Here is a 19,039-nt window from a genome sequence, read left to right as displayed (position 1 = left end):
AGCTGTTTGTGGAGGTACAGGTCAATTCTGTATCCAGGGCAGCTGTCTACCAGCTCAATCTGTTATGCCGGCCAAGACCCTGCCTGCCTGCACACTGTCTCACCAGAGTGGCACATGTGCTGGTTATCTTCCTCTTGGACTACTCCAATGTGCTCTGCATGGGGCTGCCTTTGAAGGGGACTCAAAAACTACAACTAATCCAGAATGCAGCTGCCAGACTGGTGACTGGGAGCAGCCACCAGGACAATATACGGTAATACTGGTCCTAAAAGATCTACATTGGCTCTCAGTATGTTTCCAAGCACAATTCAAAGTGCTGGTGCTGACCTTTAAAGCCCTAAACGGCTTTGGTTCTGTATACCTTAAGAAGTTTCTCCACCCCCAGCATTCAGCCCAGACACTGAGATCCAGCGCCGAGGGCCTTCTGGCGGTTTCCTCACTGCAAAAAGTGAAGTTACAGGGAAACAGGCAGAGGGCCTTCTCTGCAGTCATGTCTGCCCTGTAGAACGCCCTTCCATCAGATGTCAAGGAAATATACCCAGTACCTGACTTTTAAAAGACATCTGAAGCCAGCCCTGTCCAGGGAAGTTTTTTATGTTTGAGGGGTTTTTTGTGTTTTATTACTTTGTTGGAAGTCAACCAGAATGTCAGATGGGTAGCATATAAATAATAAAATAATATTATAGCATATAAAAAATTTGGAGCATATAAATAATATAAATAGCATATAAATGATAAAAATTATTGATTATTATTGTTGTTGTTCAAGGGGCTCCTGCATTTTCCTTCCAAAAAATTGGACAAACCACCACTCAGAGTTCTGGGTTTCGCTTACCTGGAACTATTCAGAATATGATGTTGCTTATTTTTCCTGGGGTTGAATAACACGACAACACACCTAGAAAATAAGAATTTTCAAAATTGAGAAAATGTACACAATACCTTTGTGACCGCAGTCACTGAAAACTGTTCTCTTTTATTCTTCTGGGCTAAGACCAGGTTTTATTCTTCTGGGATAAGCCCAAATTTTGATGCAACTCTAAGCCAAACCAAAGCTTAGTCTCGCACAGCAGGACAAAGGGAAGGAATACAGCAGTTATGGTTTGGGAACCCACACATTTGGCCTTTGCCTTGTGTTACGTTCAAACTGGGGCTGCATGCATACCATATATTTAAATCACATTGCTTTCCCCAAAAGAATCCTGGGAAGTGTAGTTTGCCCTTCACAGAGCTGCCACTGCCAGCTCCTTTAACAAAATCTAGTTCCCAGGAAGCTGTGTTATAATTATTAGAACCAACCTTCCAAGCTTAGCCACTTGTCAAATTTAAAGGCCATATATTGAAACTGCTCTTGGCAGTACTGGAGGGTCATTGCCATAATGCACTAGAAGTCTGTTGTCTTCTCCAATGTGTGTGTGCAAGCTATTTACAGATGCAGCTACTGGCTTTTTGTACAGTTTCAAACATTTTCACTCAAAGGTTAAGGTGGCACACCTACAAGCTATTTCATGTTCTCTTCTGAAAGACAGCCTCCACTGACAGGAGAGACCAATCACAAAATACAATGCTTAAATGCTCCTTTCCCTTCTCCAAATATTGCAAACATAGGTATAGCGGGGGGGCAGGGAGGGGCAGCTGCCCCACTATGTCAATAAAATTCAATAAAAAGATATAGCAAACTGAGGTTCTGCTCCCCCCCAACAAAAATTCTGGCAACGTCCATGATTGCAAAGCCAGCTACAGGATTACTTTTTAAGGGAAAGAAAGTAGGTGTGAGATCCCACACACAGCAATTCCCAGGAGCTCTCAGAAAGCAAGGAAATGGGGACACCTCAGAATTCTCTGCCAAGGAATGTTCTAGATTAGCCACTGTGGCTGTACAAAGACACCAACAGAAACAGCAGCAGGTGCATGCATTGTAGGCCTGCTCTTCCAAGGAGGGCACACATGGTTCTCTGCTGAAGCATTTGTTCAAGGGAGCCCCCACGGTGCAGTTTACTGAGGGCTTGCTGCTTCCCATAGATGCAGATTTTTCTTAGCACCCACAAAGCACCCACCACATCAAAATGTTACACACACACCCTTTGGTTCTCTGTTGTTGCTACTTATCAGATTTTCCACAGAAAAGGTGGCTTGTATCCAAAGAGGCAGTAAGCCTGTCAGTGTGAGGATTTACTCTTGGGCAATGGGGCTCCCCCACCTCCCCACCCCCCACCCCACCCCTGCCAAATCCGTTCTGGGGATTTCACCAACCCTCCAGAGCAGATTTGGGAAAGGTGTGGGGTGCACATGTGGGAAACCAAGGGAGTTCTGTTGTGCAAATGCTAATGGAATAAGGACACTGGACACCGCCTAGCAAGTGCGGATCAAATAACACAGGATGGTGTTTTGATGAGGACAACTCTGTGTGGCTGCATGAGCAGCCCCAAGACCACAATAAACTGCCATGTGGAAATCCCCAATTATTTCATACATTTCCCCCCACTTTATTATGGTAGGTTGGTTGGTTTGTACTCCACCTGTTTCCCTGTCAGGGACTCAAAGCTGCTTACAGGTAAAATAAAACAGCTAGATAGAAAAAGAAAGAAAAATAATTAAATATCCATTTTACATGCTCTGAGGAAGGGCAGGAGTGGCTCTGTGACTGACACAAAGGCCAGCCAACAAGAATTGCACAAATAATGCTTTTGTCACAAAATTGGGGTGGGGTGGGGGTAGAGGGACAGGTTTCCTTTACACCCAGTGAATACGGTTATGGTATATTTGCTTGAAATGAAGTGAGTGTACTTCCATAACGGGTTCCCATCTGAAACAATGTATGCCTGTATACACAACCTACTGGGTTGTGTGTGTGTGTGTGTGTGTGTGTGTGTGAGAGAGAGAGAGAGAGAGAGAGAGAGAGAGAGAGAGAGAGAGAGAGAGGAGGGTGAGGAAGATAAAGGTGGGATATGGGAGCTCCCCCAAAATAACACAAAGCTAAAGCATCAGCTCTGGAAAGAATGAAAGGAGGGGAAGGTTGTGTTTTCTCATTAAAGTTAAATATAGGAACGGAACGGTAAGGAATCAGACGTCAGAATCACAGTTACATGGGATGTGACTCATTCAATAATAGCAGCTCTTTGCACCTCTCCCCACCACACTTTCTCCTTCTCTCACATTCTGCAAATCATGTGGTTTTCTAGGCTTTAGTCCTACTTTCTGATTTGCTCTCTCCCTTGCTAGGCCTGCTTCTCTGTCTTGGTTCAAGTCATCTCTCACTATAAACCTTCTTCCCCCAAGCTCCTCCTTCAACAGCTTACTACTGTGGCCAAGTTTCTTCTCTCCCAATCTGCTGACACCTCTCTTTTTTCCCCTTGCTATGTTCCCAAGTGGGGCAAGCAGAAATATTACTGGTGAAGTTTTCCCCATTGCATTGTTGTCCTTGGAAATGCTTCACCTGTAGAACTTGTCACTTGGCAGCTTTTAAAAATTATTGCTGTATGTGTTCGGGCCCCAGAGTTTGTGGGTGCAGGGGCACCCATAATTCCTGGAATTAGTAAAATTTAGAATCAATCAAGGTTTGAGTAAAACTGTGCTCCACACTGCGTGGATAAGTTTAGAAATAACAAGCCAGCCGGGTTTAACATAACTGGCTGGGGATAAGTCATGGCCAGTAATTACCGGTAACCCACCAACAGAAGCCATTCACAAGGCAGAAGACCCTGCCAGGGACCATGGTGTAGCCAGGATTTATGTTGGGGGGCAGACTTCATGTTAGGGGGCAGAACGTCAGTTCAGTATTTTTATTGATTTACTTGATTTGGGGGGTGGGGCAGCCGCCTCCTTGGCTATGCCCATGCCAGGGACAGAGGGGAAGGCTGCCAGGATTATACCGTAGTGGGCAATGACATAAGCGGAAAGGGAAGTCACATTTGGCAAGAGTTTGTGAGAAAAAGAAGCAATGGGACAGAAGCCATTCAGGCTGACTGCAGCAGACACAGAGATGGCTGCCTGGCTGCCTCTGAATCCAATGCTGCGCTTCCGTAGGAAGCAAGCACCTCTTGAGATGTGAATGCTGGAAATCCCGGCTCCACCCAGCTCAGGTTGTATTTATCCTATATAATAATATGCAAGTGTCCCTGCGTCCAGTCCCTGTGTCCCGTGTGTCCCTGGGGTACTGCGCATGTACCCCAGAGACACAGGGATTGGACGGAGAGACAGAACGCGCACACGCACGCGCTCTCTCCCCCCCCCACCTACCGTTTCCCTGGCCGCCAACTGCTGCTCCAAGCGAGGAAGTTCCTTCCAAGGGGCGCCTTGAAGGAGCGGGCGGGAGAGAAGAAGCACGTCTTTTGCCAACAGTACAATTCTCTGTCCGCTTACACAGCAGTAAACCCCGCTGTCCCTATAGGATTGCTTCTCCCTCCCTCCACCCGACAGAGCCGGCATTTGGCTCTGTCAGGTGGGGGCAGGGAGAAGCAGAGGATCGGATTGCTTCTCCCTCCCCCCCCAACCGACAGAGCCGGCAACCCCGGGATGTTCTAGCGCCGGCATCCTCAGTCTGCCGATGTGAACAAGAGGGGAAGAGTGAGAGCTGTGGAATGCCATCCTGCAATGTTGAAATTGCCATTGTAATTTCCACTCCCTTCTCCGTTGCCTCGCTCGCTTTCTCACCTCCTTGAACCTCCCCCGCCCTGTCCTTCTTTCTTCCTCCCCCCCCCCTTTTCAGCGATCCTATTTTCCTCTCCCCCCCCCCTGCACTCTGGGGTCTGATTAAACGAGAAGGAAGTTTGGGAGTGGAGGCTGCGAAGCTCTCCCTTTAAGAGGCAGCCTGCAACCACAAATTGTTGAAATTGTCATTGCAGGCTGCCTCTTAAAGGGAGAGCTTCACTCCCACACTTCCTTCTCATTTAATCAGACACCGGAGCACGGGTGAGCGAGGCAACCGAGCAGGGAGGGGACGTTTGAGGAAACCCTTCTTGGAGTGGTTTAAAGCCACAGCGTCCCCTGGTAAAAGGCTGAGATTTCTTCACCAGCCCTGTTTACTTGCTACAGCCTTTCGCCTTCTTCCCCCAGTGTCCTGCCAGGTTGGCCCCTGATCCTGTTATGGCACTTAGGTCTTTTATTGGGCAGATGATGAGACAACTTTATAGGGACAGGAAAAGGCTGGATCTTCCTGAAACTTTTTCTTTCTTTCTTGGCTTTCACGGGGTGGGTGGGGAGGATGAAAGGGTGTCGTTTCCTCCCTGTCACACAGCCTTTCACGCGATCGTGGAGAGTGACGCTGCCCCGTCAAGAAGGGGGACGCAGCTGGCCCCCCTCTTTCCCTCATCCCCCCCGCCAATATTTCATATTGTGTCTTCCGGGGGAGGGTCCCACACGATATATCTGCGCTTTTGGGCTTAGTCACAGGTGCATCGGTGATAGCAGCACTCCCGGGTGAGGGCAGGGCGCCGACTCTCTTCTCCTAGAATGTGAGAATTGGTGTTTTCTAGGCAGTGCCATCTGAAGTATTCTTATTCTTCCCCTGTGCACCATCAGTTCACTAAAGCATGAGACTCATTAATCTCAGGGAGTCAAGGATTCGAGCCCCACGTTGGCCAAAAAGAATCCTGCATTGCAGGGGGTTGGACTAGATGACCCTGGGAGTCCCTCCCAGCTCTATGATTCTATCCATGTATTCTGAATTAAGTGATCAGGCATTGCTAATGTAATCGTCTAACTGCAGTCACTGAACCCTCCTGTCCAAACTGTTCTAAGGCTGCACCTCCGCTGCCCTTAGTACACAAGTTAAACATTATGTCTTATCATTAAAAGCATTTCTTTCTAGAGAGAGAGAGAGGGAAAGCCGCAGCCCCGCTGCTCCTCTCACATATCTTCTAGCGCCCGTTATTGAACGGGCTGAAATACACTAGTAGTCTATAACAAGATTCTACTCATCAATTTATTATGTATTCAAACTAGTCCCCAGTTATCAGTAGCAGAATAAAATGTGTTTATTAGACAATGGCAATCCTCTCCTGCATCACCAGCGTAGCTGCTCTTTTAGTATATCTATCTATCTATCTATCTATCTATCTATCTATCTATCTATCTATCTATCATCTATCTATCTATCTGGAACCTGACTTTTTCATTTTTTTTTTTTTGAACATACTTTTTATTAATTTTACAAAATACAAAAAAGCAAAAAAAAGGTACATACTTAAACCCCTTTTCCACCTCCTTCCTACCCACCCACATGGGTCCTCCCCTGCCACAGAAGTATCCCATGTATGTGAACAGTCAGAGATGGTCCATTTTATGCTTGGGTTTCTGTCCTCCCCCCCCTCCCCTGACCCCAAAGCCCCCCCCTGCCACCAGGGAGCTCCAGCAAACCAGGGCAGTACGCAGGAGGACATCCATCCAACCATCTATTGTCATACCAAAAAAAAAAAAAAGAGAAAAATAGAAATAGGAAAAAAGGGGAAAAAAAAGAAAGGGCGAAAAAAGAAAAAAGAAAAAACAATACAAAACAAAAAAATTTTCTTGCATTCATAGTTGTAAAACCATATTTTGTGGGCTTCCCCTCCCCCCCCTTCCCCGGTTTTCATCCCTTTTTTATCATCTGCAACAGTTTCTTACTTTATAAAAATACACCTTTGCATCTTATACAACTTATAAATCAATTGTTAACATTTTCATCTAATATTCAAATCACTGAGAAATCAAACTCCCATTTTCTCTTCCCGTGCCTAATTTTTTGTTTTTTCTCCCTCTATAAGCCTCCATATTTTCACATTTTCCAAAATCCATTCACTTTTAAAACTATAACTATTCTCAATTTAACCTTACATCCCCGATTGCCGGCTTCCCCCCCCAATCCAGCAAATTCCAAAATCAGCAGACCAGTTATAAACCTGTTAATCCATCCTTAATCACAACATCACTTTCCCTTCACCCCACCCCCTGTTTACAGTCTTTTGTCATCCAGGCCACCATACAGGACCCCTGAATTTCTTCTCTTCTCTGCATATTTTTTCCTTCTTCCCTGTGGGCGTTCTGGAGTTCCAATGATACCAATCGTGCCCCCCTCAAAAGCAGGGCACTCCATCCAACTTTTTGTAGAGTAGAGTCATCATTTTTTTCGTGGTGTGCTTCATTTTGTGTTGAATCATCACAATCCTCATCTTCTTCTTTTCCTTCCCCATCATTGTCATTCTCACATTCATCTTTTTCAGTGTCAAAAGCTTCATCTCCTAAAAAATCATATTCCGCCATCACCTCCTGGAATTTTTCCTGTAACTCTTGCCGTCGTGTCTCCTCTTGACATAACTCTATTCTTGTTTCCCACATTAAGGTCAAAACAGACCGCTGGAACTCAGGGGAACACTTTTTTGTTGACATATTTCAGTCCTGCCAAGGTCAAAACTTGTCACGTGGGGTGGAATATGATCACAGTTTATTTTTCGACTCCATTTTAACAAGCTGGCTGCATTCTTCAAGTCTTATTGACAATAAAGTTCGAACTCACATTTCACAAACACTTAAGCCAAAAAAGAAATTCCACAAAGTCCAGAAATACAAAGTGAAGTAAAATTTGACTTATAAATCCTGACAACTCACTGGGTTGTCTGGGCTGCCGGCTCCCGAGTGGAAAGGTTTTTTCTTAGGCTGTACCTCTTATTGCAGGGCAGTCATAAACCACAGTCTCTCTCCCCTTTTCACCCTGCATCAAAGGGGAGATTCTCTTTGATGCCTTTGAGGGATCCTTTGAATTGTAAATCTTCTGTTTATGGCTTCGGGTTTCTATTTACTGTCTCTTTTGTTGCCGTGGGGGGGGGGTGGCTTCCTCTTTTCTCCCCTCTCTCCCAGATCCAAATTGTTTTATAATAATCCAAATCATGAGATTACTTACAGTCTTTTCCAATCGTTTTATTTTCGGAAGAATCCAGCGCTCTCCGCCTTCGGCTTGAAGCTTCTCCCTGCTAGAATAACGTTGCCGCTCAAAATGGCCCCCGCGACTTCTACCCTCCTCGCTCCGGAGCTCTTATTAGAGCTAGCCGAAGAGTTGGGGAGTCCGGATTGGGTCTGTGCCGAGCAAATTGCCCTCGGGACGCCCTTCCCGAGGTTCTAAGGGGCGCAGCGTCGCTCTCGCTGCCCTCCCCACTCCTAGCAGAGACGGGCCGTCTCGGAGACGAGACGAAGCCCCGCCGATCGACGCTGGCGCTGAACCCGGAAGCTCGGAACCTGACTTTTTCAGTTTCAAAACCTGACTTTTTCATTCAAAAAGGATTTGCTCATTCATGAATATTAGAGAAAGTACCTGCAGCCAGAAGAAAGGATTAGTAATTTGAAGTTTTTTTAACTGCCAAGTTGTCTCATTTCCTGTTTCGGAGATCTGTGCCATAGACTAAAAAAAAAAAAGGTCAATGGGAACAACCTGGAGGTTCAATAAGTAGCCTTACATAGTGTCTATAACATATTGGGGGGGGGAGGAAGGATGTCCATGTTTGGAAACAAAGTTGGACCCCTTAGATAGCAGTACTTGGAACTCCTCTAGAACCCTAAAACTAAGCACAATAATCTAGTTGTGCTGACTGTCATTCAAGTCTAGAAAAACAGTCATAATGAATAAAATGCACTGCTTAGCTGAGACACTGAATATTTTTAAGGTATATTTATGCAAATGGTAGACATTTTAAAAATTAGGTTAGTTTTAAACATTAAAATCAATGGGTATTAACAGCCTTTAACTTTGCCAAAATAGGCTCAATATTTTTAATTGGATTCTGCACATCCTACTGGTTCTTGGTGCTGTTAACAGTATTAAAATGCAACATTACCTTTTTAGTGTGTAAGAAAGGGCAGTTGCCCAGTGGTGGGATGCATGATTTGTATGCAAAAAAACCAGGTTCAGTTACTGCATTGCCAATTAAACAGTTAGGTAGCAGGTGATGTGAAAGTCTTATGCAGGAGGCTCTGAAGAATTGCTGCTAGGCAGAGTGGACAAGGCTGGGGTCAAAAGACCAAGGATCAGACATAGGAAGTGGTACCAGTAGCTGTAATATTACCAATAGTAATAAGAGTAAAGTCCAATAATCAGAATTCTGGATGAACAAGGCGGTGAAGTAGACTAGAGATCAGTTAATAATTAGCTCATAAGAACTCACCAGTACCAGTATGCTTTTAATTATTGGAGGCAAGAAATAAGACACCAGTCTGGGAAGAGAAATCTTGAGAGCTTCAGAATGTGGAAGGATGTGCCATGTTTGCTAAGAGGGAACTTGAAATGAGGTTACCTAAGATTGCTCAACAGACAGCATGTATAAGGAAGTGAGGGTGGCAGCAGAGTATATGTAAACTAGTGTATTTCAGCCCGTTCAATAACGGGCGCTAGAAGATATGTGAGAGGAGCAGCGGGGCTGCGGCTTTCCCTCTCTCTCTCTCTAGAAAGAAATGCTTTTAATGATAAGACATAATGTTTAACTTGTGTACTAAGGGCAGCGGAGGTGCAGCCTTAGAACAGTTTGGACAGGAGGGTTCAGTGACTGCAGTTAGACGATTACATTAGCAATGCCTGATCACTTAATTCAGAATACATGGATAGAATCATAGAGCTGGGAGGGACTCCCAGGGTCATCTAGTCCAACCCCCTGCAATGCAGGATTCTTTTTGGCCAACGTGGGGCTCGAATCCTTGACTCCCTGAGATTAATGAGTCTCATGCTTTAGTGAACTGATGGTGCACAGGGGAAGAATAAGAATACTTCAGATGGCACTGCCTAGAAAACACCAATTCTCACATTCTAGGAGAAGAGAGTCGGCGCCCTGCCCTCACCCGGGAGTGCTGCTATCACCGATGCACCTGTGACTAAGCCCAAAAGCGCAGATATATCGTGTGGGACCCTCCCCCGGAAGACACAATATGAAATATTGGCGGGGGGGATGAGGGAAAGAGGGGGGCCAGCTGCGTCCCCCTTCTTGACGGGGCAGCGTCACTCTCCACGATCGCGTGAAAGGCTGTGTGACAGGGAGGAAACGACACCCTTTCATCCTCCCCACCCACCCCGTGAAAGCCAAGAAAGAAAGAAAAAGTTTCAGGAAGATCCAGCCTTTTCCTGTCCCTATAAAGTTGTCTCATCATCTGCCCAATAAAAGACCTAAGTGCCATAACAGGATCAGGGGCCAACCTGGCAGGACACTGGGGGAAGAAGGCGAAAGGCTGTAGCAAGTAAACAGGGCTGGTGAAGAAATCTCAGCCTTTTACCAGGGGACGCTGTGGCTTTAAACCACTCCAAGAAGGGTTTCCTCAAACGTCCCCTCCCTGCTCGGTTGCCTCGCTCACCCGTGCTCCGGTGTCTGATTAAATGAGAAGGAAGTGTGGGAGTGAAGCTCTCCCTTTAAGAGGCAGCCTGCAATGACAATTTCAACAATTTGTGGTTGCAGGCTGCCTCTTAAAGGGAGAGCTTCGCAGCCTCCACTCCCAAACTTCCTTCTCGTTTAATCAGACCCCAGAGTGCAGGGGGGGGGGAGAGGAAAATAGGATCGCTGAAAAGGGGGGGGGGAGGAAGAAAGAAGGACAGGGCGGGGGAGGTTCAAGGAGGTGAGAAAGCGAGCGAGGCAACGGAGAAGGGAGTGGAAATTACAATGGCAATTTCAACATTGCAGGATGGCATTCCACAGCTCTCACTCTTCCCCTCTTGTTCACATCGGCAGACTGAGGATGCCGGCGCTAGAACATCCCGGGGTTGCCGGCTCTGTCGGTTGGGGGGGGAGGGAGAAGCAATCCGATCCTCTGCTTCTCCCTGCCCCCACCTGACAGAGCCAAATGCCGGCTCTGTCGGGTGGAGGGAGGGAGAAGCAATCCTATAGGGACAGCGGGGTTTACTGCTGTGTAAGCGGACAGAGAATTGTACTGTTGGCAAAAGACGTGCTTCTTCTCTCCCGCCCGCTCCTTCAAGGCGCCCCTTGGAAGGAACTTCCTCGCTTGGAGCAGCAGTTGGCGGCCAGGGAAACGGTAGGTGGGGGGGGGAGAGAGCGCGTGCGTGTGCGCGTTCTGTCTCTCCGTCCAATCCCTGTGTCTCTGGGGTACATGCGCAGTACCCCAGGGACACACGGGACACAGGGACTGGACGCAGGGACACTTGCATATTATTATATAGGATGAAAATATGCAAGAAATGGAAGCATGCAGAAGACTGTGCAAAGTAATAACAAAATTGTCTGGAGCAGATCATTAGGGGTATGAATGGTGATTAAATGAGGGCAAGTAACTAGTGTGGTGTGACCAACTGAAATTCTTCAAACTAAGAGCCAGACCCTGCTGTAAAGCCTTATAGAAGCATTATGTATATATCCATCTAACTAAGACGTCACAAGTAAGTCTCTTTTCTATCAGATTGAGCCTTTTTGTGCTTTGTGTTTCCAAGAATACTGCCTTTGTCTGAATTTTGGAATTGACATCCAAATATTGACTTTGAAAAGAATGGAATGCTGAATTTTTTGAAATGAATCAGAACTGTTTTGTGGCAGCAGATTCCATAGCCTAAATGTGTGCTGTTGGAAGAAGTGCTTCCCTTTCTCTCATTGGGGCCATGGGGTTCTGAACCAGGATACTGTCATAGAAAAGCTAGAGAAATTTCTGTATGAAGAAAAATTGGGAGGTCAAAGAGTACAGTATTTCATTTAAAGACAATGTGAACTATTCATTCAGTTGTTTAGATTTTTGCAAGGAATCAACTCAAGATCTAAAGCTAGGCATTCAAGCCCTGCCAACCCAGCACCAACATAACACCCATAGAGTGAGGGATCTACTTTGTGTTTCTTTCTACCAACCAGAGAGTCAGATTCATAAGACATATAATTAGAATGCAGGGTGCCTCTGAGCAGATTCTGAGCCTATTGATGTGAATTGAGTTCACATTCCTTCCACACCCCCCCCCCAAAAAAAATCCACTCCGGATTAGCTTTCTTCATTGCAGCAGCAAAATTCAGGTGGAAAATGTTGTTTTATTGTTGCCGTTGTAAAAGTATTGGGAGTCTAAAACCATTGTGAATGCCAATGAAATCTGGGGATTTCTTGCATAACTCCAACTCTCTCTCAACTATATCCTGAAGAAGATATTGCAGCACTTTTGCCCATGGACATGATTGAAGAGGGGACACAAACATATTGTTCTTAGAGTGTGCTTTTCTCTCGCCCACCCACCACCTCTTAAAGTCATGTGCTTGTAGTTTCTTTTTAATAAAACCTCATCCAGAAACACTGGTCAGACTGTCTGTCATCTTTGTATTGCATAAACTGTTTACATGTATTTGGAAGATGTGTGTGGGCAGGTTGAGGTCAGAAGGTATGAAGGCCACAGACAGTCTGGAACCAGGCTGTCTGGATAAGAATATAAGAATAGTCCTGCTGGATCTGGCCAGTAGCCCATCTAGTCCAGCATCCTGTAGGCTTTAGCTCCCTATTAGGTCCATAAATTACCACATAGCATATATTCAACACAAAAAACAGTGACAATTTGTTGTTGACAAAAGACAGCTGGACATATAAAGGGCCCCATTACCTTCAGTAGCTTAGAGCCTCATCAAACCTAAATCCGACCCTGGAAGGGACTCTTGCCCAGATTGAGAAATGGTTCCTCACCCAAGGTCACACCATACACTTCATGGCTGAGTGCAACATGAGTCTTCCAGGTTCTAGTCTGACATGTTAATCCCCACACCACATGGGCTCTCATCTCTGGCAGTCTTTATACCGTACTTCTCTGTTGGTAATCTCTCTTGTTGATTATTTATTTATTTATCTATCTATCTATTTATCTATTTATTTATTTATTTCTGAATGTGTTGATCGCTTTATCTTGTCCAGGGCAACCCAAAGTGACTTACAGACAAACAAAAACCCCACATAGATACATTACAACCAAGAGGGGAAGTACATTAAAAACATCCCACCACCACTTCTTAAACAGACAGTTTAAGGCCAAAGTCCTAGTTACGGAAGAAAATATTTTGCCTGGCCCCTGAAGATATATAATGGGGGAACCAAAAAAATACACCTATTAGGATGGTCCTCCCTTGGATCTAATGGACTTCCAGATGGCCTGGGGGGATTTTTCAGCTGCTATGACTAATGCTCCTGTTGAAGCCCTGCATGGAGAAGGTCCCAGATTCAATCCCTAGTGTCTCCAGTTAAAAGGATGTCAGAAGGTGCTGAGAAAGTTCTTGTCTAAGACTTTGAGGAGGCACGGCCATAGAGCAGACAGTACTGAGCTAGAAAAACCAATAGTCTGACCTGTATGAGACAATTCTATATGAACGGCATTCAAGACACTTACCTACAGCCAATAAAGCAAACAGACAAAAATAAGTGTGATGACCCACGCTTCATTAACCTTAAAAATCCCCCATATGTACACAAGGACATGTATTTGTCTAATAAAAACGGCATCTGCCACAATTTTCTGAAAAACTGAATCACCCCCCACCATCGCCCCCCCCCCGCAATAAAGCAAAACTCTGTTCAGTTAAAATGCTGTGCTAAAATCTCTAATCACCAGCCTCCTTGTGATGTGTGGACATGCATTTCATACCTATACTAGTGTATTTCAGCCCGTTCAATAACGGGCGCTAGAAGATATGTGAGAGGAGCAGCGGGGCTGCGGCTTTCCCTCTCTCTCTCTCTAGAAAGAAATGCTTTTAATGATAAGACATAATGTTTAACTTGTGTACTAAGGGCAGCGGAGGTGCAGCCTTAGAACAGTTTGGACAGGAGGGTTCAGTGACTGCAGTTAGACGATTACATTAGCAATGCCTGATCACTTAATTCAGAATACATGGATAGAATCATAGAGCTGGGAGGGACTCCCAGGGTCATCTAGTCCAACCCCCTGCAATGCAGGATTCTTTTTGGCCAACGTGGGGCTCGAATCCTTGACTCCCTGAGATTAATGAGTCTCATGCTTTAGTGAACTGATGGTGCACAGGGGAAGAATAAGAATACTTCAGATGGCACTGCCTAGAAAACACCAATTCTCACATTCTAGGAGAAGAGAGTCGGCGCCCTGCCCTCACCCGGGAGTGCTGCTATCACCGATGCACCTGTGACTAAGCCCAAAAGCGCAGATATATCGTGTGGGACCCTCCCCCGGAAGACACAATATGAAATATTGGCGGGGGGGATGAGGGAAAGAGGGGGGCCAGCTGCGTCCCCCTTCTTGACGGGGCAGCGTCACTCTCCACGATCGCGTGAAAGGCTGTGTGACAGGGAGGAAACGACACCCTTTCATCCTCCCCACCCACCCCGTGAAAGCCAAGAAAGAAAGAAAAAGTTTCAGGAAGATCCAGCCTTTTCCTGTCCCTATAAAGTTGTCTCATCATCTGCCCAATAAAAGACCTAAGTGCCATAACAGGATCAGGGGCCAACCTGGCAGGACACTGGGGGAAGAAGGCGAAAGGCTGTAGCAAGTAAACAGGGCTGGTGAAGAAATCTCAGCCTTTTACCAGGGGACGCTGTGGCTTTAAACCACTCCAAGAAGGGTTTCCTCAAACGTCCCCTCCCTGCTCGGTTGCCTCGCTCACCCGTGCTCCGGTGTCTGATTAAATGAGAAGGAAGTGTGGGAGTGAAGCTCTCCCTTTAAGAGGCAGCCTGCAATGACAATTTCAACAATTTGTGGTTGCAGGCTGCCTCTTAAAGGGAGAGCTTCGCAGCCTCCACTCCCAAACTTCCTTCTCGTTTAATCAGACCCCAGAGTGCAGGGGGGGGGGAGAGGAAAATAGGATCGCTGAAAAGGGGGGGGGGAGGAAGAAAGAAGGACAGGGCGGGGGAGGTTCAAGGAGGTGAGAAAGCGAGCGAGGCAACGGAGAAGGGAGTGGAAATTACAATGGCAATTTCAACATTGCAGGATGGCATTCCACAGCTCTCACTCTTCCCCTCTTGTTCACATCGGCAGACTGAGGATGCCGGCGCTAGAACATCCCGGGGTTGCCGGCTCTGTCGGTTGGGGGGGGAGGGAGAAGCAATCCGATCCTCTGCTTCTCCCTGCCCCCACCTGACAGAGCCAAATGCCGGCTCTGTCGGGTGGAGGGAGGGAGAAGCAATCCTATAGGGACAGCGGGGTTTACTGCTGTGTAAGCGGACAGAGAATTGTACTGTTGGCAAAAGACGTGCTTCTTCTCTCCCGCCCGCTCCTTCAAGGCGCCCCTTGGAAGGAACTTCCTCGCTTGGAGCAGCAGTTGGCGGCCAGGGAAACGGTAGGTGGGGGGGGGGGAGAGAGTGCGTGCGTGTGCGCGTTCTGTCTCTCCGTCCAATCCCTGTGTCTCTGGGGTACATGCGCAGTACCCCAGGGACACACGGGACACAGGGACTGGACGCAGGGACACTTGCATATTATTATATAGGATTCACCAGTTTTTCAGCCACAGTCAAGCAAGGATAGAGCATGCAGATTCCCCCCCCCCAAAAAAAAAGACCAAAGGGTATATTCAAAACTTGTAAAGGCAGGAGACAAGACGCTGCTTTAACAAGCTTGCAAAAATTGGCTAGTCTTCTCACTCACCACCCTCCTCCACCCATTACTTTCTTGGCCTTGTCCAAAATTAACCAATTGCAAAGGGCTTTCCCTTCAGAGCAACACAATGCAGCAGCAATGAAACCAGGGGAAGTTGCAGGGAAAAGGAGATAGCTACTACATCATGGAGCATATTTATCCACAGGACTACTTCAGATATTTTGTGTAGGATAAGGAGTATGCAAAATGCAGGTAGGTCACCATGTGCAACTAGGATTGCATCCATTTTGCTGCTTCTGTGTCTCAACAAAATGGGCACATATGAATCATCATGTGCTTTGCAGGTGTGGTGGGTACACAGTCTTACAGGTTTTTCCTAACACATGCGAAGCAGCCCTCAAAGTGGTGAACATTCCACACCAGCCCCCCTCTGATGTTCCAATAGCAGCTCTGCTGCTGCATCTCTGCTTATGGAGGAACTACATATTACTCCTGCAGGAAACAAACGTTGGGACTGTGCCATTATCTGCAGCCAACACATCAGGTGGGAATTAAAATATGTACGGTTAAGCATCCATGTCCATGCCTCTGGAAATCCTGACTGGTCAGGGACTCCCAAACAACACATGCATAGGGCGTTTAAGCATGCAAGTACGTGCACTACATTGTGCATCTGCTGTAGAACATGTCGGTGTAGCCCCAGCATTTTCCGCAACAGGCTTTATTTGCTTTCCCTTAATGACAGCGTGCACAAAAACTTCAGCTCATCACTACAGCCAAATCTGTAAGAAACCCCACAACACTTTGTCAGGAGGTACCTGTCAAGCACAGCTTCGGGGTTTGATCTGCTGAAGATGCATATCTAAAACAGATGATGCGTTTGTTATGACCTCAATATAGAGTATGGAAAGCCAGAAAAATATTGGCGAGTATGTAATAATGCTGAAGATATACTGTTTCAGAGAACCAGGTTGTCAAATCATTTTGAACCCGAAAGTTTTCTTAATCCCATTATACTGTACTCATTTTCTGCAGATTTCCCAGGCTGCTGAAAGAATCTATCTTCTGCTCCAGCTGAACCACCTCAGCAAAACAGGCATCTGGCCCTATCTAATGCACCGAAATCAGAAGTTATTAAACTGTAGTACATAAGCTCCATTCAGCAGGGTCTGTGAAAAAGTTGCAGAACAGTCAAGACTATCTGTACCTAGCCATGCACTTGATTTCTTTTTTTGACAGTTGAAACAGAGGCCTATGGCTAGATTATCAAATAACATCCTATCCTTATTATGACCCTCATGCCTTCTACAAATGTATGTACTTTGATTCGGGGGGGGGGGAGAGAGAGACTTAGTTTTTCAAGCAGTCCACAAGAAAACATTTGAGAGAACCGCTGCTATTTAGGATAAGTAGTGACACCAACAAAATAGTGGAATTAACATGCACAAAGAAAAACAGGTGATACCTGAGAGGAGGACATAAATTTTGTAGCTTCATTACATTACCCAGATCATGAGATAAACCCACACCCATTAATCTCTGGAACAGGAGGCAGGGATCTCACTGATAAAGCACGCACTAGCTTATGAAAACATGTTTTAGCAATAACAATTTCCCCACAAGTGGCTTGTTTGTTTTTTTAAACAGTCTTATGGTAGCATCTGTACCAAATACACACACAGGACCTATAGCAAGAGACCAACATAAGTAGAGTCTGAGGCAACAAAATACAGGAATCAGCACGAATTGTGTGTCTGGAAAGCTAGAGAGAAATTAAAGGCACTTATTGTGGACATTATGATGCCCCATTGTAACTGATGATATTACAAGAGATATGAGATTTATGACTATGGATTTATTTTTTAATCTGCCCTGCATTCCAAAGTCTTGGAGGAGGCAGCTATATTAAAATCCATTAGTAAAACACTAAAAAACACAAAGCATGGTTGTAAAAACCGCCTTAGAAAAACCCTGCACATTCATATTCAAATGTTTTCCTTACTTATGAGATTCCTTATCACTATGGGTAAAAGGCTCCAAATTTTTTTATCGGATCTCTGGAGAAGCAAGAGGAGGAGGGAGAGAAACAAACAATGACTCTCAACAAGCCCTTGTTCAAATTTTCAGCAAAGAGGCAGTTTGTGACTGACAATAGGAATGCATGCTCCCTCACTTGCACCCAAGGTGTGAGAAAAATTACAATTCATGCAAACCCATCAGGTTCATGCTGCTGTTGCAAAGGGTAAATAACATTTATTTAGTAATATTTAGTATATTACTCTAATTCAGTCTTGCAACTTAAGAGTTACTGAAAATGTGATAAATGCTAGTGAAACAATGAGTGTGATCTATTGGAATGAAATAAATTCAGTTGCCATCTCCACAGATAGGCAAAAAGAAGGCAATGGTTCAGTTGCTGTGGATATGGTAACATCTCCCACTGCAGAGTGTGGGCAAAGCAGTTGGGCAAAATTATTTAGATCCGTTTCAGCCAGGATTTATAGGCTCATGGTATCCTCCTGAAGTGGCTGTTCGAGTTAAGGGTGGGTGGCACCGCTTTATGGTGGTTCTGGTCCTACTTGGATGGAAGTTTCCAGAGGGTGATGCTTGGGGAGTGTTCTTTGGCCCCATGGAACTTTCAGTGTGGGGTTCCTCAGGGTTCAATTTTATCCACCGTGCTGTTTAACATCTACATCCAACCACTGAGTGGGTCATCCAGAGCAATATGCTGATGATACACAGCTCTATCTCTCCTTTACATCTGCAGGTGAGGCAGTGGATGTGCTAGACCATGGTCTTGCCTCAATAATGAATGTGATGAGAGCCAATAAATGGAAACTTAATCCAGATAAGGATGTTAGTGGGTGGTTCCCTAGTCTAGATGGATGGGAGGTTGCCTGCTCTTGATGGGATTACACTCCCTCTTAAGGAGCAGATACTTGAGGCTCAGGTGACCTCAGTGGTGTACAATGCCTTCCATCAGCTTTGGTTGGTGGTTTGGCTGCACCCCTATCTGGACAGGGTCAGCCTAACTTCTGTTGTCTATGCTTTGGTAACCTCTAGGTTAGATTACTGCAATGTGTTATATAACATCAGCTAGTAGCAGAGAATTCAGCAGCCAGGTTGCTCACTGGAGCAAGACAGTTTGAACATATAATCCAGGCCCAACTGCACTGGCTGCCAAATACAGTAATACCTCGGGTTACGAACACGATCTGTTCCGGATCGCAGTTCGTAACCCGAAAAGTTCGTAACCCGAACGCGACCCGAAGCGCCATTTTGAGCATGCGCAAAGCGCTATTTTCGCGATTTTCGCACTTTGTGCATGCGCAGACCGCGCGCGCTGCTTCTGCGCACACGGCGAAAACACTTCCGGGGTTGCGCAGTTCATAACCCGAATTGTTTGCAAACCGAGGTGGTCGTAACCCGAGGTACGACTGTACTTTCTACACTACGCATCATCTTAGTCAAAAGGCTGAGAAGAGGGCCCAACTCAAAGTGCTGGTTTTGACTTATAAAACCTTTAATGACTTAGGAATACTTTAAAGACAACCTCTCCCCTTTATG

General features: G+C 45.9%; 1 protein-coding gene across 5 annotated transcripts in view; it reads right to left on the bottom strand.

Moving 5' to 3' along the window:
- Positions 1–19,039, bottom strand: part of MAPKBP1 (mitogen-activated protein kinase binding protein 1) — a 139,583-nt gene that overhangs the window by 59,829 nt on the left and 60,715 nt on the right. For all 5 annotated transcript variants that reach the window (XM_035111943.2, XM_035111951.2, XM_035111968.2 and 2 more), the window contains one exon: positions 836–898. In XM_035111943.2, coding sequence (XP_034967834.1) covers positions 836–898 — 63 coding nt within the window. The remainder of the gene's footprint in view (positions 1–835; positions 899–19,039) is intronic.

Source organism: Zootoca vivipara, chromosome 1, assembly GCF_963506605.1.
Source record: "Zootoca vivipara chromosome 1, rZooViv1.1, whole genome shotgun sequence".
NCBI classification, from domain to species: Eukaryota; Metazoa; Chordata; class Lepidosauria; order Squamata; family Lacertidae; genus Zootoca; species Zootoca vivipara.
This window is presented reverse-complemented; position numbering and strand designations above follow the sequence as displayed.